The sequence below is a fragment of the Acomys minous genome (assembly GCF_964271855.1).
Source record: "Acomys minous genome assembly, chromosome: 7".
In the NCBI taxonomy this organism is placed as follows: Eukaryota; Metazoa; Chordata; class Mammalia; order Rodentia; family Muridae; genus Acomys; species Acomys minous.
The window spans coordinates 2389888-2416048 of record NC_140488.1 but is presented as its reverse complement, the minus strand read 5'-3'; the positions used below and the strand labels follow the sequence as shown (position 1 = coordinate 2416048).

Here is a 26161-nt window from a genome sequence, read left to right as displayed (position 1 = left end):
GGCGGTGCGGCGGCGGCCAAAGGCTGGCCTCATTGGACAAAATCGCGCTGCGAGCGACAATTGGCTTCGCCGGAGCCGAGCTAGACCAATGAACATAATGAAGGAAGCTCGGCTGATCGTGGGCTCATGCCTCCCGGTAGAAAAGGGTGCGCGGTCTTAGGCTCGAGCTTGCTGGTTGCAGGTTGATTGCAAGTTGAGGCCGACCTTTGGAGCGTCTAAACCGGGTAAGAGTTGCGGCCTTGCCCTTGGAGGCTGCTGCATATGGGCGACCGAACTGGGAGGAAGTGCAAGGGGATGGGTGGGACCTTTTAAAACTGATCTGGGTACACAGAACATCTGAGGGGCTAAGAAAGGTAGGAGACCTAACGGTTTGGAGGGGTAACAGTGCGTGGTGCAGCTGAGGGCTCGAGAGGAGAGTGGGCGTGCAGAGTGTACACTGGGCTAGGGCTTAGAAACTCGGTCCAAGCGAGGCAGTGTCTTTGAAGTTAGCGCTACAAGAACCACTTCGGCTCTCGGAACTTTTGAATCTACAAAAGTCCTCAAAATATGTCCCCGTTAGATGAGCAGACACTCAAGTCACATGGGAAAGAGTATTCCTGAATGAGACCCCTTGAAAGCAAAGCCACAAGAGTTTTGGAAGTGTGGGGTGCATGGAGAATTAAAGGGATTTAATATGTGCAAGGGGATGGGCTTTCTTGGAACTGTGCCAGGAATAATGCAGGCGCACAGTCGGCCACAGATTCCCCTCGAAGCACACATCACTTTAGGAATATTAAGGGCCCAGCATCAGTCTCTCAAACTGAGAAAAGCATGAGACTTAACAGCTCTCCGTAGATGTAATGTAGGCCCTTTGCCGTGTTTCCCTTGAGCCAGGAACCAGATTCAAAACTTTTGTGTCCTGTTTGACTCCTCTGTTCCCTGCAGCAGCACTCCCCCGTATCCAGCTTCTGGCTTCTCTCAGCTCTGTCCTTGAAGTGTCTTCTTTTTTTCTCTGCTCCACCCCAGTCCTTCCTCAGCAATATGAGTGGGAGTTGTCACCATAGTATGCAAAACGTAGCATGGACCGGCTCCTCCTCTCATACCCGTGCTGCTAGCTGCCTTCTCACCTCCGCCTCACTCCCACTCAGGACACTGGTTTTCTGGCTGATTCACTCCTTATACAGCCCCAGGAACTTTTAAAAACTATAATATTTTGATTAATTCTCACTATGTACCTCTGGCTGTCCTGAATATACTGGGAGGCTGCTAGGTCGTTAGGGCCATGCCTTTGAAAGTGGATTATAGGGTCCTTGTTTCTCTCTCTTTTGCTTCCTGGCTGCTGAAAGGTGTACAGATTGCAGCTCCCTCTACCACACCCCCTCTCTGTGATGTAGTACCATAGGCCCAAAGCAACGGGGTCAACTGAACACAGCCTGAACTGAAAACCATAAGCTGACTTATACTTGCATCGCTTTAAGTGACTGAATAGATATTGTGTTATAGTAATGAAGACAGTGACTGACCACTCGGCTTCCCAGTCAATTTGGGGGTGGCAGCTCAGCAGAGTAAGAAGGGACAAACAAAGTTCTTCCTGCGTTGGATGCCAGTTCTGTGGCCCTGACCAAATAAGTTTGCTTTGTTCTTGTGTAGAAAGAACTTATCATCGTTCCTAGGACATGTTCCTCCCAGTCTTGGATGTACCCTGTCTTTTAAGACTCCCACATCCTCTCTTCCTGGGGCCTTAGAACTCAAGTTTTCAGATTATTTCATGTGACCGAGCAGCCTACGTTAGTTCTGTGGCCTTGGCCTCCTTAGGACCCAAACCCAGCTCTGTCTTTCTTGGAAGCGTTCTGTTTTCCTCACAACCTGGTGGTGTCTTTGAAGGTCGGAATGGTGTTTAGTAGGCTTCTGCCTGACAGAGGCTATGAGTATGGGGCTAAAGAAATGAGTGAGCAAGGTGATACAGGTGTTGTTTTATAAATTGCAACCCCATTTTCAGTCCTGTGGACTGCTTTGAGCCCCCGAACAACTGTGAGGTAGGCAGGAGAGGTGAGTTTTCCAGATCCAGCCTCTAAAACAACAGCAACAGAGTGATTCAATAGAAATCACTTTGAGTCGGCAAGAGCGCCCCGGGGACAGGCGCTGAGGGGGTAGAGGCGGGGTTCGCAGTGCCAGCTGAGCCAGGCCTTGAAGGATAGGGGGGACTTCACCATGGCAAGGAGAGGAAATATGAAAGGAACAGTAGAAACGAGGCTCAGGCATGGCGAGGGGCTTCAGAGTGATGCACAGCGAAGTCAAAGCTGGGTTCTTTCTGTGTCCTAAAGTAAGTAGTCAAGCTGACATGAAGTGAGAGAGAGACGAAAAGACAGGGTCCAGTTGGGTGGCCCCAGGGGAATAATGGTTCACCTGAGACCTCAGAAAACAAACGCCCTCCCAAACGCTCACCCTGTGCCATCTCTTTGAATTCTGCATTTTTTTTTTTTACAGGAGCCCTGCTTTACAATATTTCCATTGGGTAAGTAGGTGCCAGCTTCGTGGGGATTGTTTCCTTTCCACTGGCCCAGCAGACCCGCTCTGTACAGGGTGCTAAGCCTGAGGTGAGTGCTACTAAGGCAGCTGTCTCCAAGGCTTCCTGACTCCACTGATGGCACGCCTCGGAAGGGTATTTTGTCTTTGGAGTGTGTATTTCTTATACAGATCAGCACAGTCTACCCTCAGATGGTAGTAAAGAGCTGAAGGCGGCCACAGACTAGCTTCGCCCTCCGTGTTCCTGTAGAAAGAGCTCCCAGCACACTCGCACTCAGAAAGTGAGGGGCGCTTCCATCCTTGTGGGGTTTGAAACACACTGTCCTTTCCTTTTGCCTTCAGCAATCAGTGGTCTCAAACGGTCCCTAGCTTCTTACATTTTCCCAGGGTGTGACGTGGAGGCACATCTTGGCTTTTAATGGATTCCCAGTCCATTCCAAATGGAACAGACTTGAGGCTTCTGGTGTGGCAATTGTCAGCCCGCAAGCCCCTAGGACTTTGCTCTTTGAGGTCTACTTTTCAGAAGTTCGAAGCAATTCTGTTTTTCTCGGTGTGTGATGAAATATGTGTAACAGAAATTCAGCATTTTGACCATGTGTGCACTCTACTCCTCCTGTAGGGCAGCTGGCAGCAACTCTACTCCAGTATTTTCATGCTGCAAGACTGAAGCTGCGCGAGCTGCCCTTCCTCATCCTACCGCTGCCAACTACTCTCAGCTACCGTGAGTTTGAGTACTTCATGGTAGTGGAGTCAGACAGTGCTTATTCTTTTGTGCCTGGCTCGTTTCACTTAGCATGGTATTGTCAGAGTACATTCAGCTTGTGGCATGATTCAGAATTTTGTTCCTCTTTATGTCTGTGTAATAGCCTGCTGTATGGTCTAAGTGAACCATATTTTGTCAGCTCATCCATCAGTGGAAATTTAGGGTATTTTCACCTTTTGGCTAGAGCGAACAATGCTACTGTGGAGCTGGACATAGAAGAGTCAGCACCACATCCCTGCATACGATTTACGGGGTTTATACTCTCAAGTGAAACTGCTGGATGACATGGTAATTCTGTTGGAGTCTGTAAGGAGCTGCCACAGTTCCGCAGTGGAGAAGCCATCTTCTATCACCCTAACCCTCACATAAGTATTTGGGCTTCTCCATGACCTCACTTAACACTTCCCTCTGTTGTCTGACTTCTGATAGTAGTCCTCCCAATGGGTGTGGGGTGATTTATTGAGATTTTGATTGGCATATCTCTAGTGACTGGTAATGTTGTCAATTTCATGCCTGCAGTCTGTTAAGTGTATCTTCTCTGGAGAAATCTTCTTCATTCAGACGCATTTGAAGCGAGGAGACAGCAGACAGGGGAAAGGGAATTCTAGTGGGGTTTGACTTATTCTTAGACTAGTTCTGATACCCCAAGACCCACAGACAGCAACAGAGGGTGTACAGTTTGAGGCACTCCAGGTTTAGTGTGGACAAGAGGTTGGTGTGCTAAGACCGGTGTGATCATCATTTGAGCAGTGCGGCTGTGCCAGGGTGGGGCATGTTACTTTTCCCCCCACATCCTCCTCTGGCCTCTTGCCTTGACTAGTAGTGGGGGAGGGGTTGGCAGCTGGGCCCTGTGTTTCTAGCCGGCACAGAATTCATCTGCTAGGTCTTTGTAACCAGACACCACACAGCATGGTTTAAAGCATTATGACACCAAACCTGTGGAAAGTTTTCCCTCCCTGCAGCTCTCACAGATTTTCACTGAAGAGGCCACTTATCTCCCCATCACTGGAGGACCACAGTGGATTTTTGTCATCCATAGAGGCCCCACCAGTTAGCCCAATTTCTTCGTACATACAAAGATTCAAGTAATAGGATGATTATATGTTGGTGCAGGCCTTTAATCCCAGCACTCGGGAGACAGAGGCAGGTGGATCTCTGTGAGTTGGAGGCCAGCCTGGTCTACAAAGCGAGTTTAGGACAGCCAAGGCTACACAGAGAGACCCTGTCTCAAAGAATCAAAAAGAAAAAGAGAAAGAAAGAAAAGAAAAGAAAAAAACTGGGTGAATATCCGGGCTGTGGTGGCGCACACCTTTAATCCCAGCATTCAGGAGGCAGAGGCAGATTGATGTCTGTGAGTTCAAGGCCAGCCTGGTCTACAGAGGTAGTTCCATCACAGCCAAGACTACACTGAGAAACCCTGTCTTGAAAAACAAAAACAAACAAACAAAAGAACTGGGTGAAGTATGTTACAGTCGCGTAGCTTGGTCTTGTGGTACTCCTAAAGGGGAGCAGGGGTGGCCTCTGACTGTGACTCTGTTTCCTGCCTTTGGGACCCTTTCCTCCTGCTGGGTCGCCTCATCTATGCTCAGTAGGAGAGGAGGTGCCTAGTCTTCCTGCAACTTGATATGCCTTGGCAATTTGATATCCATGGGAGGCCCACCCTTTTCTGAAGAGAAATGCTGGAGGGGTGGAGGTGGGGGGAGGTGGTAGGGCAGGAGCAGGGATGAGAGGAGGGAGGGGAAACTGCATTCAGATGTAAAAAGTAAATAAACAAACAGCAGGGGAAAAAAGAGAGAGTGAAGTGCTTTGGGTGGATTGAGACGCTCCTTCTACCAAGCCTGAAGTGGGAAGGGAAAGGGAGTCTACCCATGTTTGTCTGAGACTTTCTAGCTTTCTGACTCTTCTTTCTGGGCTGGGGTCAAAGTTGGGGCCTTGTGCATGTTAAGCGGCCTGGATTGAGTGTTCACAGCACAGCCTCAGGTAAGCTGCAAAGGTGTAGCTTGGTTTAGGAGTTCAGAGGACCATTGGGAGATGAAGTAAGGTAGGCTGCTGCTAGGGAAATAAGATTTAGAATGATAATAGCTGCTTTTAACAGGGTGCTTAATGGGTATTTGGCACTATCCTAAGGCCTTTGTTTTCCATTTAATTTTCTTTAATTCTCAATGTGATCTTATAAGGCTGTTTGTTTTACAAATGAAGAAGCGGGTGCCATTGTTTCTAATGACTCCCAAGAGAACTTCCCACTCCGTGGGAGAACTGGGATCTGAAGACAGGCACAGGCGCTGGGTACGTTAGTCCATAGCTTTAAAGAGGGGAGGGATATTTGCTTGGGCAGTGTAGGTGAGCACAGCATCCTGCAGGGATGGACTTGATTGGTAAGCTTGCCTTCATCCCCTAGGTCTGTGTAACACCTAACCACATACAGCATGACCTAAAGCAACAGGGGCTCCAAACCTGTAGGAAGCATTCTTCGCACAGGCGGGCAGGGGGAAGGCCATCATGGCCCCAGATACACAACTCAGCCCCTTGCTAGAGAGGCTAAGAGGGTTGCAAGCTGGACATGAGAAGCCCCTTGATCCATCCGTGTCATCCACCTTCTCATTTGCTTATGCTTCCCTGAGGATCTGAAGAAGCTATCTGCAGAGTGAGAGTAGGCATTCGTGGCTTGTAGCACACTAGCTTAAGAAGCAAATCAGCTGCTCAGTGAAGCTTCTGGATGGTGTTACTGCAGGCATAAGGAAGAGCAGTAGAGGCTCCGCATATAGAAACACAGTGCAGCCCTCAGGCCTGCGTGCGAGTGCCTGCTGTGTGATAGGCCCTGTCTCGCGTGCCTGTGATTCAGCAGTGAGCACACCAGCTCAGGCTGCTTGGAAGACCGGTACAAGGTCTCATTCTCCAGCAACTTCTGTCCTGCTAAATGTAGAGCCATGAGTCAGGCACTGCCACGTATGTTGGGCCATGCAACTGTTGGGCCAGTGAGCTATAAAGAAAGGGATGGAGCAGGCACAATGCTGCAGGTTAATTATCCATATTCATTAGATGGATTAGGCAGACACCCAGAAGAAGGCAAGATCCGATATATTAGGTGTTTTTCCTACTGCTAGGAGAAAATACCTGTAGAAAAGTAACCTATGGAAGGCAGAGCTTTAGTGCATTGTGAGAGTACAGTGAATCATGATGAGGCTGTCATCACAGCAGACATAAAAGGTGGCAGGTGGATGCTAGTGCTCAGCTCGCTTTCTCTTTTTTATTTAAAAAGATTAAGATTTTTTCCTTTTTTTTATTAATTTATTCTTGTTACATCTCAATGGTTATCCCACCCCTTGTATCCTCCCATTCTTCCCTCCCTCCCATTTTCCCCTTACTCCCCTCCCCTATGACTGTTCCTGAGGGGGATTACCTCCCCCTGTATATGCTCATAGGATATCAAGTCTCTTCTTGGTAACCTGCTGTCCTTCCTCTGAGTGCCACCAGGTCTTTCATTTTATGTGTATAAATGTTTTGCCTGCGTTGTATATATGTACACCATGTATGGTTAGCATGCCCAGTGCTCACAGAAGTCAAAAGAGGGTGTCAGATCCTCCGGCACTGGAACTGAAGACAGCTGTAAGCCACCATGTGGGTGCTGAGAACCAAACCCTGTTCCTCTGCAGGAGCAGGTGCTCTTAACCACTAAGCCACATCGCCATTGCTTTCTCATTTTATTCAGTCCAGGATCCCAGCCCACGGGATAGTGACATCCACATTCACTGTAGTCTTTGCACCTCAGTTAAACTTCTCTGGAAATGCCCTCACAGGCATGCCTAGAAGTTTCTAGAGATGGCCCGAAGTCCTGTCAGTCTGACAAGGTTCATATTTACAACTGATAACTTCCATTATGAGTTCAGAAGATGTCCCTCTAAGTGACCCATAAAATATTGAGAGTTGTAATATCCATTGCAAGGACATTTGAGCCTTTGATATGACCACAAAATCTCTACACTCATAAATCAAGTTTTATAGAGACATATGATGGCAACCATTGTTTTGAAAGTGTCGAGCTGTGGAAATTGGATTAAAGCCTTCACGAGACTCAGTCAGGGCTGACAGCACAACTCTTCTTTCCCCAGTGGCAATCTCTGCATGTTCTTTCATGGGTATGCTCTTATTTCTGATACATTTTTCCATTTACAAATACTACATCAGTAAATATATTCTTTGTGTTTGCAACTTGGTATTGTGGGTAAAGAAAGAAAGGAGTACGTGATAACGCCTGCACCTGGGGTGCGTTTTTCTGCTTGGTAGTATCATCGTACTTGGTTACTCCTGTCTCCCATTATGAAGTTCTTGGTCCCCAACGTTCTCCAACCACTACCCAAAAGTTTCTGGTATGACCAATAAAGGAGGTTCTTCACCTGGCTTCCTGTCCTGCCTCCAGTCCAAGAGCACTTTAAGTGAACGGGCCGTTCGTACAGCCTCTAGCATAGGGCTATGCACAGGGCACTTTGGCTAGTAGGTGTAATGGCTATGGCCTAGCTATGTATGAACACTCACAATGGCTGAAGAGCCTTTGCTTCCCACACTATTAATGCCTTTCTCTACTTATGTCTTTAGGAAGAAGAGTTGATTGCACCAAGACCATAGTGTGAGCCATGATGGAACAAGCTGTCCGTGGTGGGTCAAAGAAAGGCCAGGTCCTTTTGACAAAGGACATTTACAAAGTAAGTACTAATATTAAAGAAGTAAGGGAAAGTCAAGCCATTGATATTTACCTGTTTAAATTTTAATGTAGTTATTCTTTTCTCATATATTACATCCAGACCACAGTTTCCCCTCCCTCCACTCCTCACAGTCCCCACCCACCTCCCTCTACACTAGATCCACTCTCCTCTGTTTCCCTTCAGAAAAGAGCAGGCCTCCCAGGGATTTCAAAGGAACATGGAAAAAGAAGATGCACTAAGACTAGGCACAAACCCTCATATCAAGGCTTTACCTGTGCATTTTAAAGTATATTAATCCATTTGTTCAATCAGAGCCGGCTGGTTATAGTTTTATGTATTGTATACCTTGGCGCAAGATGTGCCAATTACTTATTTCTATGTAACAAAAAAAATGAGAAAGCAAGGGTTTCTTAAAGCAGTAATTAGAGCTGGGGCAGTTGCTCTGTGGTTAAGAGTACCGGCTGCTTTTGCAGAGAACCTGGGTACAGTCCCCACACCACATGGCAACTTTACCACCACCTGCAAGGCCAGTCCCAGAGGACCCCTCTCTTCTGTCTTCCAAGGGGACTACATGCAGATCGTGTACAGACATACATGCACACAAAACACCTATCCATACGATACATATAATAATAAATGTTTAAAGCAGTAACATCTTTGCTCGTGACTCTGGTCTTCCCTGGGCTTGTTCGTGTAGCTGCAACCACAGAGGACTAATGTGTGTGGTTGTGGTAAATGCTGTCTGTCAGCTAGACATGGTGAGTGCTCTTCATGTGGCCTCCAGTATGGTAGCCTAGATTCCTTCCTGGTGGAGTGGCAAAGCCTTCCCAGATGGTGGCAGTAGCTGCTCCGATCTAGTATCACGAGTTTCAGAGGAGACTTGAAGGAATTGTCGTCCCATCATTGTCAAGCCTTCCGGAAGTTCTTAACATAGGTCATCAAGTTGACTGTGATGTAGTTCACTCTTGATGACCATCACATTTGCAAAGTGTACCTATCAAATATTAGTAAACTAGATATTCTCCGAGATAATCCTGGGGCCTCCAAATCATTCTAGTTCGGGTGTAGAGTTCATTTGGCCACCTTTGGTTGAAGCCGGGCACCAATTCTCTGTCCTTTTTGTGTAAACCAAGATGTTCCTGTTAATGGTGATGCAAAAATCGTCCTGATACGCTGCTAGGCTCATCAGGCTTCAGCTTCCTTAGTGCTTTGGAATAATCTCTGTTTTCCACTGGGCGGCTTCCTAAGACATAAGTGTCTAAACTGAAGCTGCTAATAAAGAGTACTTTTTGTCATATATGCAAATTCTACATTGGACTGCTCTAAAAGGCATCCTGCTGAAGAGTAAGTAAAACCAGAAAGATTGGAGAAAACAACTCAGAGGCACTAGCCATGCTCTTGAGATTATATTACAGTTAATTCGGCTCTTTTGTGGTGCTGGGAATCAGACATATAGCCTAACAGATATGCGCTATTTTGAACTCAATACCCCGCTCGAAGCCCAGTCCTCCTCTTAACACTAACAGTCTCTAAGATGCTCATTTTCTTCCTTTAATCCATGGAGTCTCACTACTTGCTTCCTATCTGGGATTTCATTTTTATCAGTACTTACTCTGCCTTTTGTCTGCTATGGTGACAAAAGTTAGTGATTATTTCACATGGTCTCCTCTAGTCTATCCAAAGGTAGATTAATGATTAGTCACATTTAAAATCAGGAAATGAGAGCCTGGCATGGTGGCACACGCCTTTAATCCCAAGACTTGGGAGGTAGAGGCAGAGAGATCTCTGTAGTTTCAAGGCCAGCCTGGTCTATCTACATAAGGAATTCCAGGACAGCCAGAGGTACAGAAAGAGACCCTGTTTTGGAAAATAAATAAATGCATGAACAAATAAATATATAAAGTCAGGAAATAAAATTTCACTGGAGAAATCAATAGCAAAATTATAAGGTGTTTTACTTATTTTTTTATGTGTGTGTGCATGCCTGTACTTGTACGGCTCATGCACATGAGTGTGCAGGTATGCACACCCATATTTACACAAAGAAGCTAGAGGAAGACATCCAGTATTTTTTATTGCCCTTCTGCTTTGTTTTCTTTCACCATATTCTTCTTCTTCTATAGCTGTGATAAAATACCATAGCATAGGCAAATCACAGAAGGAAGAGTTTATTTGGCCTCTGATTTCCAGAGGAAATGGGGTCTATCACCATCACTGCATGGCAGTGATGCTTGGCAGTAGGCGGGCATGGTACTGGAGCAACAAACTGAGAGCTCACATCTTGAACCATAACCGTGAAGTGAGAGAGAGCACTAGGAATGACAAGACTTTGAAACTTCAAAGCCCATCCCAGCAAGGCCATATCTCCAAACCTATCCAAATAGCATCACCAGCTGGGAACAAGGTACTCATATGCCCAAGATTATGGGGAACATTCTTTAAGCCATTATACTTTGTAAACTGGATGGACACCCAGAGTAAAACAGGTAAATCTGCAGAAGGCACCTGACTAATTATGCCAGTGCTTAAGGTACAAGAGGGAGGTTGGGCTGGTTAAGAGCAGCTGATGCTCTTTCAGACCCAGATTTAGTTCCCAGGACCTACATAGTGGTCCCCCATCATCTATAACTCCAGTTCCCGGCAATTTGGCTCCCTCTTCTGGCCTTCATAGGAACTGCATGTATACAGTGCACAGGTACTATATCCATACACATAAAATAAAGATAAATTAACCTTTTAAAAATTACTTAGAAAGAGAGGAAGTTGAATGCTTTTTTGTAATAAGAAACAGGTTCTTTTATATATTGACTGTTCACATAGCCTACCTTGATTGACAGTATATAAGCTAAGAAAGATGGATTCTGTCACCTTAGGGAAGCCTAGATATAGTTTTGAAAAGACCCCAGGTACTCCTTTAGGGACAGTGATAGTGTGCTGGGTAATCTTCATTAATACTATAACTAGATTTGTAATCACCTAGGAAACATGCCTCTGGGAATGTGTGTGAGGTTGTTTCCAGATATATTTAGCTGGCGAGGGAAGACCTGCCCTAAATATAGGTGGCAGCATCCCATGTGCTAGAATCCCAGGTGGGTGAGTGTGAGTGTGAGTGTGCCCTTCTTTTCTGACAAGGCGTGCAGTGGAGCCACCTGCCTCTCCTGCCGTCATGCCTTCCCGCCATGATGGGCAATTCCCTTAAACCCTGAGCCACAAGAAGCCCATCTGCCCTGGAGCTGCAGCTGGCAGATGTTTTCTTACAGTGATGGGAGCAGGGAGCTGGTGCAAGGAGCCAGGTTACTGCGCAGATGCCAGTTGGCATTTGCATTGCCATCCTGCAGGTGGCATGCTATCCTTCCATTACTCCACTTCCCGTAGCTGGAGTTTAGCCAAGAAATTGGGTGTGCGCTAGGGAGGCTGGAGTCCGCATACCACACCCCAGTGCTGAGTCAGCAGCTCCTCCAAGTTCAGAGAAGGCTCGGAGCGATGAGTGGCTGCCAGCTTCCGCCTGGAGATCCAGCAGAGTGGCCCCTAGTACATGGGCTGGGGCATGCAGGGCTTAAGTTGTCAGCTCACAGCCAGGAAATCCGTCCTCCTTGTGGGAATGGAGGCAAAGAAAGGTCACCATCCTGTGAGTTTGGGGGCAGATGCTTTTATTCCAAACTCTCAAATGGCTAGGATGTTTTTTCCCTGGCTGGGGATCACCAATCAGGAGCAAGAAAGCATTGCCGTTGGCTCTTTTTCCCTTGTTTAGATTGTCCTGGTGTGATCATAAGAGATTTCATTCCCTTCCAGTAAATACAAAGTGTGGATTACATCATCAGATCGCCCAGTCTAATGTAGTGTCATTTGTTTTCTCTTCCTTCTTGTTGAAGCCAGGAAAAGAGGTAACAGTGGTAAGCAAACACAATTATATCAAGCTTCCCTGAGCTCAGGCAGATGTGTGTGTCATTGAAATGGCTCAGGACAGGTAAGTCTGACCCTCTGATCTTCTCTTTCTCCAGCCTAAGAAGTGCACGGTGATTGGAGGCTCCGGGTTTCTGGGGCAGCACCTGGTGGAGCAGTTGCTGGCGCGAGGCTACTCTGTCAATGTCTTTGATATCCACCAAGGCTTTGCTAACCCACGGGTGCAGTTCTTCATAGGCGACCTCTGCAACCAACAGGTAAAGGACCCACTCAGCCTCACTGATCTGCCCAACCCCGAAGGGAAACTAAATGCTTAGAGGCCAGGGTAATTATACTGTGAAAAAAAATCGATTTTGAGCCTGGTGGCACTCAGAGAAAGAATAAGCAAGCTACCCAGATGAGACTTGATAGCCTATGACCATATAGTGGGGGAGGAGGTCCTCCTCGGTCACAGACCTAGGGGAGGGGAATAGGGTGAAAGTGGGAGGGACAGGAGGACACAAGGGGTGGGATAACAATTGAGATGTAATCTGAATAAATTAATTAAATAAAACATTTAAAGATCTATTTTGAAAAATGTAAAAGTTTTAGGAAATAAGTTGACGTACCATGTTGTCAATATTCAGAATGAACAGCTGTTGTCTGTGTCACAGGGACACGAAGGCACCCATGGGCCAGACAAGGCTGTATACCAACCAGACTTTACAAAAACATTTTTTTCAAACATATTATGGGTTGCAACATGTAAGCTGCTGTCCTGGAGTATGCAGATGCTAGGTGATATGGTGTTCCTTCCTTCCTATAACTGAAATATAGTTCACATGCCATAAAATTCTTATTTTAAAAAATATCTTATTATGTTTAGTTATGTATGCATGTCTGTGTTGGTATGTGCATGTGAGCACATGTGTCTGCAGAGGGAAGAGGTGGTAGATCCCACCCCCTGTGAGCCAGAGTTACAGGTGGTTGTGAGCCATGTGATGTGTGTGCTGGGACTCAGGCAGGACATGTTCTTCACTGCAGAGCCACCTCTCCAGCCCTAACTCTACAATTTTGACATGCACACTGAAGGGATTGTCATCAGCTCTCCAAAGCTGTGCAACCATTCTCCACTATCTACTTCCAGAACATCTTCTTCCCTTCAAAGGGCAAGCATCCTGTTCCCTTCCCCTCTCCCCCAGGCCCTGAGCAGTGCTCCTCCGTGTTCAGCGTTCCATCTCTCTGGTCTGCAGCTTCTTTCCTTTAACAAGTTCCATCCATGTTCTGTGAGGTATTTATATTTTGATTCTTCGTAGGTTTTGCCAAGTTGCTCAGCAAAACTGCTGGGTGTGTTTATGGCAGCCATCCACAGCCACAAGGTGACTTGTTACATTCCACAGTGGTTTCAGCTCCTTCTTCATGGTGGCCCCATCAACATTTCTGCTTTTACCGTTGGTGTGGATGATTAAGAAAATAACTTTACTGGTCTTGTCTCTTTCTTTGGAGTGAATACTCTAGTCCACTACTCCCATCGTTATTCCTAGCCGGGACCTGTGAGCGCCCCTGCAAGTACATTGCCTCTATGGCACACCTGCGCTCTGCAGCTTTGGCTCCAGAGGCTCCTTGTTGTCTGTGTAACTTTGATTCCCCCTGCCCCAGTCTCTTCTTGTCACCCAGGGTTATCCAGAGAAACAACCCCCAGTGGGAAGGAAAGGGACAGTGCACAGGGCAGGAAAGAGAGAAAGACTGAGATTGAATTCACAAAATGATTTTATGTGATTGCGGGGACAACTGTGAAGTTTGTAGGGCAGAACTGACTGGGTGCCCCGGTCAGAAGCCCTGCCTCCTACAGAAACCTGCTTTGCTCTTAGGGTTTTTCACCAAGACTTTTAAAGATAATGTGTTCTTTTGTCCGAGCCACCTGATTGTTGATGTTTCTGCCACAGTGACCCCCTAAACCAGCTCTGGGTGCAGTCACTAGGGACTAGATACGGACCAGGCGATACATGACACTTTTCTTTAGGTCATAACCCCAGCACTGGTGAAAGCCATTGATGTCTTCTCCTTCTGCTTCCCTGGCTAGCAAATTCTCACTACTGCTTGCTTTTATTCTGGGCATGGCCTCGGCCTCCTATGGTGCCATCTGGCATCCCAGTTTGCCCACACCTGCATCTGATTCCACAGGAAGCCCTTCCTAGCACAGCGTGTTCTCTAGTCACATTCAGCCACTCAGGTGGAAGCAACATGCATCAACCAGGGCGGCACTGCTGAGACTCAGCTCGGCTGGCTGGCTAGCCAAGGAACTCCAGGGATCCATCTGTCTCTGCCTCCCCAGCTCTGACATTACAGACATGCTCCTGTGCACAGAATAAGTATCTCAATAGTTTTCTATCGATTATGTCTAGGTGCTATAAAATCTAGACTTTGATAGCTTTACACTCACACACATTCTTTTGAGATGGGGTCTTTTTAATTTTAATTTTCTTAATTTATTCAGATTACATCTCAATTGTTATCCCATCACTTGTATCCTCCCATTCCTCCCTCCCTCCTGCTTTCACCCTATACCCCTCCCCTAGGTCTAAGACCGAGGGGGGCCTTTGAGATGGAGTCTTGCTTTGTAGTCTAGGCTAGCTTGGAACTCACTATGTCAAGGATACTGAACCCAATCTCACAGCGATCTTTTTGCTTCCATCTCCCAAATAAGTACAAGGTAAAGATTTGGTGTAGTTCAAGTCCCCCACCCTAGTGCATCATGACTACAAACCCATATGCGTGTGTGTGTGTCCATGCGCGTGCATGCACATGTGTGTGCTCAGGCGTGTGCACGCACATGTGTACATGTGAGAAAGAAACAGATATATTAGCAATATTATATATGTTAGAGAGGAGAGTGAGTATTTGTTTTCATCCACATTTCCTAGCTCACAGCTGCTTCTCTAGGGCAGGCTACAGAAACGACAGCTCATCTTTCTAAAGATGAGTCATACGCTCTTCTCCCCACCCAGTGTCAGAAGGGACCCATCCCCACACCTAGGGAGAAGGGATGCTACACGGAGCAGCTGAGAAGAATCTCACCAGACAGGCCTTGCTGGGTTTTCTCATTTGCTTCGGTCATGAGACTGGAGGCTGGTGCAGGGTGGGCGTGGAAGTTCCACAGCACTCCCTCAGCACGTCCCCCCATGCATCTCCTCACCTGCATCCTTTGTAATTCCTTTATAGTGAGTCAGGAAATGTGTTCACCTGAGTTCTGTTAACCACGTGCGCAAGTTAAGCAAAGCCATAAAGAGAAGCTAGGAGTGTAGTAACTGTGTGCATAGACTCCTTTTTAGCTAACACATTATTAAGGGAACCTATGCATCCATAGTTATTAAAAAGAACATTCAAATGGACAGGGGTCTACTTGGCAGAGGAATGGCAACTCGATAAATGTCTAGGGCACTCTCAAGTGAGATTGTCATCATTTGCTGAGAGATTTACAGGACAGAGCCCTCAGTGGGTGCTGTAACCAGCCCATGGAATTATCACCCTACAGATTAGGGAAGAATCTAGCAGCTATCGCCTTCATTGACTGATCCAATTTGGCATTGCCAGCAGTGTCCTGATATAGACACAGCAGCACTGATGTGGTAGGCTTGCCAGAACTATTAAACCTGAATATAATTATGAATGAACAGACAAATGCAAATTGTGAAATCTATAACATCTCTGGCCCTGTGAATACTACAGTGTTACAGAAGGCAGAAAGTAAAACGCAGGGAATTGCTCCAAATTAAATGAAAAGGAAAAGCTTAAATATTACTTAAGAGTCGCTAAGGGCTAAGGAGATACAGAACCCACAAATAACAAAAAGTTATCTATGGCCACGCAGGCCTGCAAAACAAACATGAGAGGGGTAGAAATGGGTGACTGCATATTCAGGAGCTTGTTAACCGGCCAACTGACCTGAAATAACAAGGCATCTTTTTAAAATGTAGGCAGTAGAGACAGGTGGATCTCTTTGAGTTTGAGGGCAGACCAGTCTTCATGGCAAGTGCCAAGCCAGCCGAGGACGCATAGTGAGACCCCGGGGGGAAGATAGAGGTGGGAAGATATCCTACTTCCTCCTCTGGTCTTCAGATGTGCATGTACATGTGCGCGCGTGCACACACACACACACACACACACACACACACACACACACACACACACAAACACACACACACACCACAATATGAAATTTAAATTTTTAGAAACAATACCCTATCTATTGGAATGTGCCTACTGTTCATCATTTGGTAGTTATATGGGCAAAAGTCTGCATACCTAGAAGATGACTCCTTACTCTCAAGTGGTTTCCCAGCGCTGCCATGTTTGTCTATAATGACAAGGGATTTTATGTCATCTGGTGATTTTCTTCTGGTGATAACCATGAATTACACCTAAAGCCTACCACTTTGTAGAGACTTGGCACAATGGCAGTGTGCTGCTGTCCTGTTCATTTCGTGCCTCAGATCTTTTGTTGTCAAGAGTTAATGAGCTTATTTTCCTCTGTTCTCTACTTGCTCTAACAACTCTTATTCTTACTGGCGACCAAACTGTCTCTTCTTTGGCCAGTAGGAGCCAAAGTCTTTTTAGTCCGCAAGCAGGCTTGGAGAGCCTCTGTCCTTGCAGGTGTGATAATATGTTTACTCCCAGATCTGCAGCCACCTGTTTGTCTTAGGAGGCGCCTTCTAGCAGTGAGACTGACTGGCTTTATAAATCTCCTTCCTGTCACTGCATTGTCTGGCTTCTCATCCTCTCTTTTTACTCAGGACAAGGTAATAACGAGGAGTCAATTTAAAAAACAAAACAAAACTTGGTTTTATCCCACATGCTTTTGTGTAGTTTGAGTCTTTTACAAAGAGTGTGGTTTGTGTTGCTTATATAATTATAAAAAGCCAGAAGTCCTGCAGGCCGCAGATGACAGAGACCGTGAGGAGGCTGTTGACCTGCCCTAAGCCGGAATGATTCTTTTGTCTCTGTGTGCTTTTCCAGGACCTGTACCCGGCTCTGAAAGGTGTAAGCACAGTTTTCCACTGTGCGTCACCCCCACCATCCAGTAACAACAAGGAACTCTTTTATAAAGTGAATGTCATTGGCACTAAGAATGTCATTGAAACCTGCAAAGAGGCTGGGGTTCAGGTAAGGGGAATGCTACAGTGACGAGTACCAGAAGCATGTGCAGGCTTTTTTAAAGGGAGGGGAGGGGTAGTGGTTCCTGTTACTGTCTCCCTGGGCCTATCCAGGTTTACATGTTGAGAAGGTAATAAAAAGTAAGTCCTGGACACCAGTTGCTGTCACAGAGGGCCAGGTGGGGCCATACTCTTCCAATACAGATAGACCACTGAATGCTCAGACAGGCTAAGGCCTGTTGACCTTTGCTTTAAACACTATGAAATTTAGGCGTTGCTTATTTTCTCTGTTGAAACAACAGATACTTAACATTTTCAACATACCCTTTAACCACTGTAACCCTTTCATGCATTCACTTTCTGTCCAACCGTTAGCACTGTCCGTCCGTACCCACATCGTTAGCAGCAGTTCTGCCTTCTGCCCCTCCCTAGCGCCTGCAGCCACCACTCTCCAGCTTACCTGTCTCGTGACTTTAGGGAGCTCACATGAGTGCATTCGCTTTTTTATCATTTTACTTATAACAGTGTCTTTCAGGTCCACATTGGAACATGTCAGAATTTTTTCCTTCTTTTTTTTCAAAGCTAATATTTCATTTTATGGATGGACCATAATTTATTTATTCATCCATCCATCAATAGACGTCTGTGTTGCTTTCACCGTTGAGCTGTTGTGAATTATAATTCTGTGAATAGGACATGTAAATACCTGCCTCAGCCCTTGGTTTTTATTCTTTTGGGTCTCTACCCAGAAGTGGAATTCTTGGACCATAAGGTAACTTTTTGCTGAACTTTAAAAACAAATCATCACATTGTTTACTAGCTTTATTTCAATTTTAAAAGGAAAGCACTGTTGCTTACATCTGATGGAAGCCTGTCCTGACGTAGGCCCAAGGGCCTACAGAGTTCTCCTATCAGCTTACAACACTGGTAAAAATCTGGTTCCTTGATGAAACAGCTCACTTGTTCACAGAGCTACATGCTAAAATACTCTGAAACTGAGAAACAGGGCACAGAGAGCAGGCCTCTTCTCCTCGGGGTGCTTCTGGCCAGTTCCCAGGAATCCGACACGCCCAGAGGTGTACCTCCCAGAAGATTTCAAACCCCTTCAAGCTGACCATCAGAACTGACTGTCGTACTCAGCCGTGCTTTATACTTGGCAAGGCACCTTACCCTCTGCAGTTGTCACCTACTTTTTTTCCTCTTCTTAACTAGCCAGGGGCTATTAATTCCATGCACCTCCAGTATAAGGTATTGGCTTACTTGTATGTCATAGAAATTTACAGCAATGGTATCACACTCAACATGTCTTTCTGAAACTTTTCTCCCACTAATTCTGAGTTTTGAAGCTTTAGGTATCTTGATATATGAAGCTCTTATTCGTCCTCTGAGGGGTAGATAGCTTGGCATGTAAGGGCAAAGGAATTGATTTACGGAACATTTTCTCCAACACCAAAAAGAAAAAGTCTTTAATGCCTTTTACATCAAGGTTTTAAAGTGTTACTTCCCGTATTTAACAGTAATTGACCAGGAATCTATGATTATATGCAACAAGGTCAAGATTGACTTTTTTCCATATAATTAACCAGTTCAGCATATTGATGGCTTAATCCAACCTTTGCGCAAATATATGCTGCCTGTAGCATACTTTGGGCATCCTGTCCTGCCTGCGTCTGCTCCTAGGTTTTCTGTCTACTGCACTGACCTCTGACCTCATGGCTGTAGGCTCTATCTCAGTAAACATAGCAGTACCTCTACAGCTCACTCCTTGACCAGCTTCTTCAAAGCTCCCTCAGTGGCTCTGAGCCTTTTGCTCAAATTTTCCCATCCACTACAGAATCAGCTTGTTGAAGTCCTCAGTGAAGCTTGCTGGGATTGTTACTGCAATTGCACTTATGTTCTGGGAAATTTTAAAAAGAGCTGATGTCTTTCTAATATTGAGTTTTTCTTTTCTTTCTTTCTTTCTTTTTTTTTTTTTTTTTTTTTTTTTTTTACTTTTTCAGTTTTTGAGACAGGGTCTCTCTGTGTAGTCCTGACTGTCCTGGACTTACTCTGTAGACCAGGCTGGCCTCGAACTCACAGAGATCCACCTGCCTCTGCCTCCCGAGTGCTGTGATTAAAGGCGTGCGCCACCACCGCCCACCAAGTCTTCCTTACTATAAAAATGAAATCTCTCTCAATCTGTAATGGTACTCAGTGGACCTCATCATTTGTTAATCACCAACTTATACTAAATTATCATTTACTGCTAATGTGTAGGGATATGGCTGATTTTCATACATATATGTATATGATGGTTGTGGTTTGCAGGGGGTTATTTCGTATTTATTTGTTTGTGTGTGTACAGACAGTTAGTTTCTGGGTTTTTTATTGGTGTGTGTGTGCGCGCACGCATGTGCACGTGCCATACTCACTTGGGAATCCAACTGAGATTCTTTTCAAGAGCACTAAGAAATCTTAAGCTCTAAGCCATCTCTCCAGCCCCTAATTTTCCTATGTTGGTTGTGAATTCAGCTAGTTTGCCCATATTTTCTGTGTGGGGATTTTATCGTTCCATTTCTGTCATCTACGAATGCAGTAGTACTCAACTTGTGGGTCATGACCCCTGTAGGATCGTATAGCACACACATATATCCTGTACAGCAGATATTTGCATTATGATTCACAACAATGGCAAAATTACAGTTATGAAGTAGCATGAGGAATGATGTAAAATGGTGTCAGTGTCAGATGGACTGCATGACATACGTTATGTGCCTACACAGATGAATATGTTCACATGGCAAGATTGGTATCAGAGTCTCCAGTGGAACTTTGTTAGTGGAACTTTCCCTCCAGGCTGGTGGTCCATCCTTCCATCCGTGTAGACTCTCCAAAAGATGTGCCATGAATAGTGTTAGTTTTCTTTTCTCCCTCAGACATGATAGGATAGGAAAAATAAGATCTACTCTAGAATCCCTATGTCTACAAAGGTGGTGATCTCTGGTTTATCTTAGAAGACTTAAACGAAAACGCATTCTTAGCCAGTGACTTGGAAATGCCTTATAGGTAGGACTTGCTCTACATGACCCCTAGCCAGTTGGAATAGCAGTAACTCCTAACTTGTGTTTTCCTTTAAATTGTTTTCTGGCAGAAACTCATTTTAACCAGCAGTGCCAGTGTCGTCTTTGAGGGTGTTGACATAAAAAATGGAACTGAAGACCTCCCGTATGCCGTGAAGCCCATTGACTACTACACGGAGACCAAGATCTTGCAAGAGAGAGTATGTACTTTAAAGCCGCTTAGCTGAGTAGATACTTCAAGAAAACTGTCTGAGAACATGGGAAAGTTAGTATTTTGAGGCCCGAGAACCCAAATGACATGTAACTTGACGTGCGAATTGAAGTTTCAAGAGGACAGAATAATGTAATGTGGCCAAATACTGTTCTCAGTATTTTCTGGAAACTACTTCCTTTAAACTCCAAAATGATCACATATTACAGGAAATACACTGATTCCCAGAGGGATCCAGAGTCTTCATCAGGGGTCCCATAGTTTCCATGTGATTGTGTTATCAGGACACTGGGGATCTCCAAACTGGTCCCCGTAGACTGTAACTCTACACTGAACTGCCATAGGCCTTCCTGCTCTACTTTTCTTACTCCCAGCTCAGAACAGGACACAATCATGTGGAAGTCATAGCTAGTTAAGAGACCGTCGGCATGCTGAAGTCCCAGGTCCAGGCTATGCCCTCCTGTTCCGTGGATCTAGGCTTAAGGGAGACCAAAGCCTTCATACAGTGAGCCTCCAAATAATAGTAGTTACCTCAGAGGCCTTGTGCAGTGTCACCTCGGCTCAAGCCATCAGTGTGTCACTGGCATAGACTTCTGGGTACTCAACGGGAAATCAGAAAAACTGGAGGTGACTCCAACAGTTACCTTGCTTTCTGGATCAATACCCCTTTAAACCCTCTTAATAATAATGAATCAACTTTGAGATTAGTCTAGAAAGTCTTCAAACTCCATTCTTGTTAGTAATAGAGATGCCATTGACTGACAGAGGCCATTTGAAGCCTTGGTCGTTCCCTTCAGCACCACAGACACTGAGCAGCATTTTGACGGCCAAGGGTTCAGGAAGCTTGGATTGCCGTACACTCAGTTTGTAAATAGCTTAAAGTGGGTGGGACTATAACCTGTAGACGTATTTTGCCACCCTGTTTTTAATAACAATATAACAAATCATTTGGGAAATTACTTATGAGGCAAAATCCATTTCTTCATATAGTCATGCACCGTAAGGATGAAGACATATTCAGAGAAATGCGTCATTGAGTGACTTGTTATTGTGGGAACATAGCGTATACCTGAGCAAACTCCTGACAGCTCTGGGACCTCTAGCAATATGAGGCCATCAGTATGTGTCCTTGTGTGTATAGGTGTATGTCTACACGGTAACAGATGTGTGGACATGGGTGTATGTTTCTATTGAGCCAGGTGTCATCTTCTGGAATGTTGTCCACCTCCTTTGAGACAGGCCTATTCGTTGGACTAAACTGGTTGTCAAGCAAGCCTCAGGGAATCCTCCTGTGTCTGTCTCCACACATTTTTACCATGGTTTCTGGGGATCAAACTCATGTCCCTGTGCTTGCAAAGTAAGAGCTTTGTTGCCGGAGCCAGCTCCCCAACTCTGGGCCTGTTGTCGCCTGGAATATTCGGTACATGATGCATGAGTCTGCTTGAGGCTTTGTGCATGCCACTGAATGTAGGAGCTCTTTTGGTGGTAGCAGCTTTTCTGGAGGCTTCTAGAATTCTCAGGCATTTTCCATAAACTGAAGCCCGAAGCTGGGCTACACCTCTTGGTTGCACACTTACATAGCCATTGAAGCCAGCCTGGGCTTTCTGATTTCATCCTAGCAGGGGTTCGCCAGTTTTTTCCTGCGTTGTTGGCTTTTCATGTCCGGATGGGATAGAGTGACAGTGTGAGATACAAGTGTCCAGTGGCCGGCACTCTCTTCAGTCTGTCTCCTAAAGGAAGGAAAAGTCTCACAGTGTCCCCCTCTCTCCTGCTCTCTTTCAGGCAGTACTGGATGCCAACAACCCTGAGAAGAATTTTTTAACCACAGCCATTCGTCCTCATGGCATTTTCGGCCCAAGGGACCCCCAGTTGGTCCCCATCCTTATTGATGCAGCTAGAAAGGGCAAAATGAAGTTCATAATTGGGTAAGGCCGCTCCCATTGTTCTCTGTCCCCTTCTGCGTATGTGAGCACACATGCAGAAAACAATCTGAGAGTGCCGAACAGCACTGTATAACTGTCTGAGTCTGTTCAGACTTCTGGAACAAAATACTATAGCCAGGGCAACTTCACAAGCATGAGTAACTCCCATCTCACAGTTCTGGAGACTGAGAAGTCCAAGATCAGCTATCAGCAAAATTGGAATTTGTTAAGGGTCTAGTCCTTTTACCTGCTGTGTTTTTTTTTTCTTTTGGTTTTTTGAGACAGGGTTTCTCTGTGCAGCCCTGGCTGTCCTGGACTCACTTTGTAGACCAGGCTGGTCTCAAACTCACAGTGATCCACCTGCCTCTGCCTCCTGAGTGCTGGGATTACAGGTGTGCGCCACCACCACCCGGCTCTTGCTGTGTATCTTTATGTGGCCAAGGGACAAGCTGGCTCCCTCAAGCCTCTGTTTGTTATACAGGCATTGACCCCGTTCCTGAGGGCAGTGCTCTCATGTTCTAATTACCCTGTAAAGTTTCCACCTCAGAACACCAGCACAGTGAGGATTCGGTTCTGACAGGAGTGTTGAGTAAACAGAAACATGCAGGCCATTCATGCGACCTGCTCGCTTGTCTTCCATGTTGATTTCCTGGAACTGCTGTAGCAAACGCCCACAAACAGTTCTTAAAACAAAACTGGATTTTCACTTACCAAAACCGGAAGTGTGAAATGCAGCTGTTGGCAGGCAGGACTGGCTCCTTCTGGCTGCTGTGAGGAGAGTATGTTCCAGTCTCTGGCCTTCTCTTTGCTGCTCCTTGCATGCCACTGCGTCACTTCTGCCTCTGCCTGCCTCTGCACATAACCATCTTCTGTGCTATCTGTGGGCAACTTTCCCTTTCTTACAAAGGCATCAGCATTGAGCTAAGACTTCTACTCTAGTCTGTCCATAACTGATTTCATCTGCAGAATCATAAGGTCGCCTCCACAATCTCCAGCGTGGTATACGTTTTGGAATGACACTATTCGGTGCTGTATAGTCTTTCAAGTTCACTGGGACAAGATGTGTGACCCCGTTTAGAAATTAAAGAAGCTGAAGCTCTAGAGGGAAAGCAATGACCCTTGGCCCTTTTGTTTATAGAAGGCAGTTAGGGTACTTAAAACATAGATAACAGTGGGTATGCTTGACTGCTGAACTTTTGGTTTGTTTGTTTGTTTTTGAAACAGGGTTTCTCTATGTGGCCCTGACTCTCCTAGACTCATTCTGTAGACCAGACTGGCCTTGAAGTCAAAAAGATCCACCTGCCTCTGCCTCCCAAGTGCTGAGATTAAAGGTGTGCATCACCATGCTCAGTGCCTTTTCTTTCGCGTTTCTTTTTTTTTTTCTTATATTCCCAGTGTCTTGTCTTCGTGTACTTACTAAATCTCACTAATGTCCTGATTTAAGACTGTGAGGGATTACAGAGGCAGTGCTAGAAAACGGCAAGACCATTAGCACGGTATATCCTGGGCAAGTGTTCAAGATCTGCACCCCAAATCAGAGCCCAAGAAGACACACTGGTGCTGGTCCTGCTGGGCATGTAGGACATCATGCTCTCACAGTCAGTAGTTCACTGCCCCCAAAGGCCCCAGGAGTTCTGTATGGCCACACTTCCTTCCACGTTGCAATTATTTAGGTGGGCCAGATGCACACGCCCTTGAGGTAGAAGTGGGTTAGTCCGCTGAGGCTCAGGGCTGGGACTTTGTGGGGCTGTGAGGCAAACACTGAGCACAGCTGAAATGTTTCCTGTGTGCACAGAAATGGGGAGAACCTGGTAGACTTCACCTTCGTGGAGAATGTGGTTCATGGACATATCCTGGCTGCTGAGCACCTCTCCAGAGATGCAGCTGTAGGTGGGAAGGTAAGACACTTGCTTCTCCCAGCGCTTTAGGGCCCTCTGGGAAGCTTTACACCATTGCAGCATCATTACTTTGGACAGTCAAAATCTAGAAGCCGAGAGCCAAGCTCTTTTCTTTAGAGCTCCATGCTCACTCCAGGTGTGGTCACATGTGCCTTAGGGAGATGTGTCCTCTTCCATTTTCTCCTCCTTATATGCCACATCCATCCTCCCGCTCCACCCATGCATGGCTCATATTGCTCAGGCCTGACTTCCTCTAGCAAGTGAGGTATAAGAATCTTCTGACGTTTGGCCTCCAGAAGGCAGCAGAGTTGAGAAAACCTACTGGGTTACCCTCACCTTGCTCCCACTTCTCAGGCTCACTTTCGTCCCTGACTCTCACTGCCAGCTCCGTAATCCCCAGAGTACTCGGTGCTTTTTTCTCCCCTGAACCTTTTCCATTTTCCCACTTACTACTTTGGGGGTAGTTGAAAATGGCGTGGTTATAGCTTATTGGATTGAAAGATCCAATAAGAACTATTTGTTACATGCAAAGATAAAACAAAATGTAACTTCCTAAAACCAACCTAAGCTTCGCTGAAAGTCCTGGCCTTTTTGTAGCACCTTCCCTCTCTGCCCTTAATTAAACACTGCCCGATCTGAGTCTAAGACAGGCCGTGTTACACTGCTGCAGCTAGGCATGTGAGGCCTAATAACACACCCAAAACCATTTAGTGCCCCAGCAGAAGAGAGGGCAGGCAGGGCAGCATGCCCTTGCTTTCCCACAGAGTTGAATGAAGGTGGTACCCGTAGCTAGTGGAGCTTGGGGACCCATGTGGCCTGTTCACTTCTGCTGCTGTGCAGGCCTCTCTAACTCTGTGTTCCTTTACCAGGCATTTCACATTACCAACGATGAGCCAATCCCTTTCTGGACGTTCCTGTCCCGCATTCTGATGGGCCTCAATTATGAGGCTCCCAAGTACCACATCCCCTACTGGGTGGCCTACTACCTTGCTTTTCTGCTGTCTCTTCTGGTGATGGTGGTCCGTCCTTTCATCCAAATCCAGCCAACTTTTACACCAATGCGGGTGGCACTGGCCGGCACATTTCATTACTACAGTTGTGAGAAGGCCAAGAAACTCATGGGGTACCGGCCACTGGTCAGCATGGATGACGCCGTGGAAAGGACTGTGCAAAGCTTTCACCACTTGCGCAAGGACAAGTGAGGTCCCCCAGTGCCTTCACCAATAACTTTCTCCTCTTTGTTCTGATGAACTAATAATTCTTAAGTGAGCTATGTGGCCCTTGCTGGTTAGATGGTAGCATACCCAACTCCCCCCTCCCCATGACATTGGAGGTGACAATAGCAGGAGACGTTTCTTCTAGGATATCATTGGACTTCCTTATGCAGGAGACTCCTATTCTTTATGTCGCCTCCCCCTACTTCTCTTTCCTGGGTTCATTCTCATAAAGACAGCCTAAGTACACCACCACTAAAGTGAAAGCCACAAGACTTCATACAAGGTCTTCACAATGGAAGCAAAACTAGAAATTGTAAAGAGAGTAAGACATTAGACATACATTTCATATACTTCACAGTAAAACAGCTAAGCACTGATGACTGTAATCCCTAGTCCCCAAGCCCTAAGGACAAATTCACTAATGGGTCCTTGCTCCTTTGCATGCTGTCAGTGCCACTTTCAAAGATGGTCACAGTGTCTGCCTGCGGTGTTTTTCCATAAAACATCTCCCTTTATCCACAGAATGTTGTTGGTCAGTGGTAATGTGATACAGCGTGTGCTGATATGGTACCGCGTGTGCTGTGTTAGCTGGTCAGCTCCCGGTGAACATGGGGTGTTGGGCTTGTTGGCCTCCTTCATCTCCATGATGTCTGAGAGAAACTCCTCCACGAAATGATGCGGAACACAGCAGGCCACCTTCCAAAGAGTACAGCCCATCTAACAACCCTGCCTTTTCTGTTCCCTGAACTCATTGAAATGTATTCTTGAAGAATTGTAAGTTCTTTTTCATCATTGTTCAAGGCTACAAAGGTGATTGGAAGAAAGCATAATAAAGATATAAAAGCCATACA

The 26161-nt window shown here is 46.0% G+C and overlaps 1 protein-coding gene across 4 annotated transcripts; it reads left to right on the top strand.

Annotated features, from left to right (window-relative positions):
- The first annotated feature begins 75 nt into the window (after positions 1-75).
- NSDHL (NAD(P) dependent 3-beta-hydroxysteroid dehydrogenase NSDHL) lies at positions 76-26157 on the top strand. 4 transcript variants are annotated; one of them, XM_084790466.1, is made up of 10 exons: positions 76-224; positions 2467-2494; positions 3125-3226; positions 7862-7968; positions 11970-12128; positions 16867-17013; positions 20134-20262; positions 22056-22198; positions 23991-24093; positions 24963-26157. In XM_084790466.1, exons 4-10 carry the CDS (start codon positions 7900-7902, stop codon positions 25293-25295), a joined length of 1083 nt encoding a protein of 360 aa, XP_084646592.1. In that variant the 5' UTR covers positions 76-224; positions 2467-2494; positions 3125-3226; positions 7862-7899; the 3' UTR covers positions 25296-26157. The 4 variants fall into 4 exon arrangements, with proteins under 4 accessions (XP_084646592.1, XP_084646590.1, XP_084646593.1 ...); XM_084790464.1 differs by having other exon boundaries at positions 2467-2576; XM_084790467.1 differs by lacking the exon at positions 3125-3226.
- Positions 26158-26161: the final 4 nt, after the last annotated feature.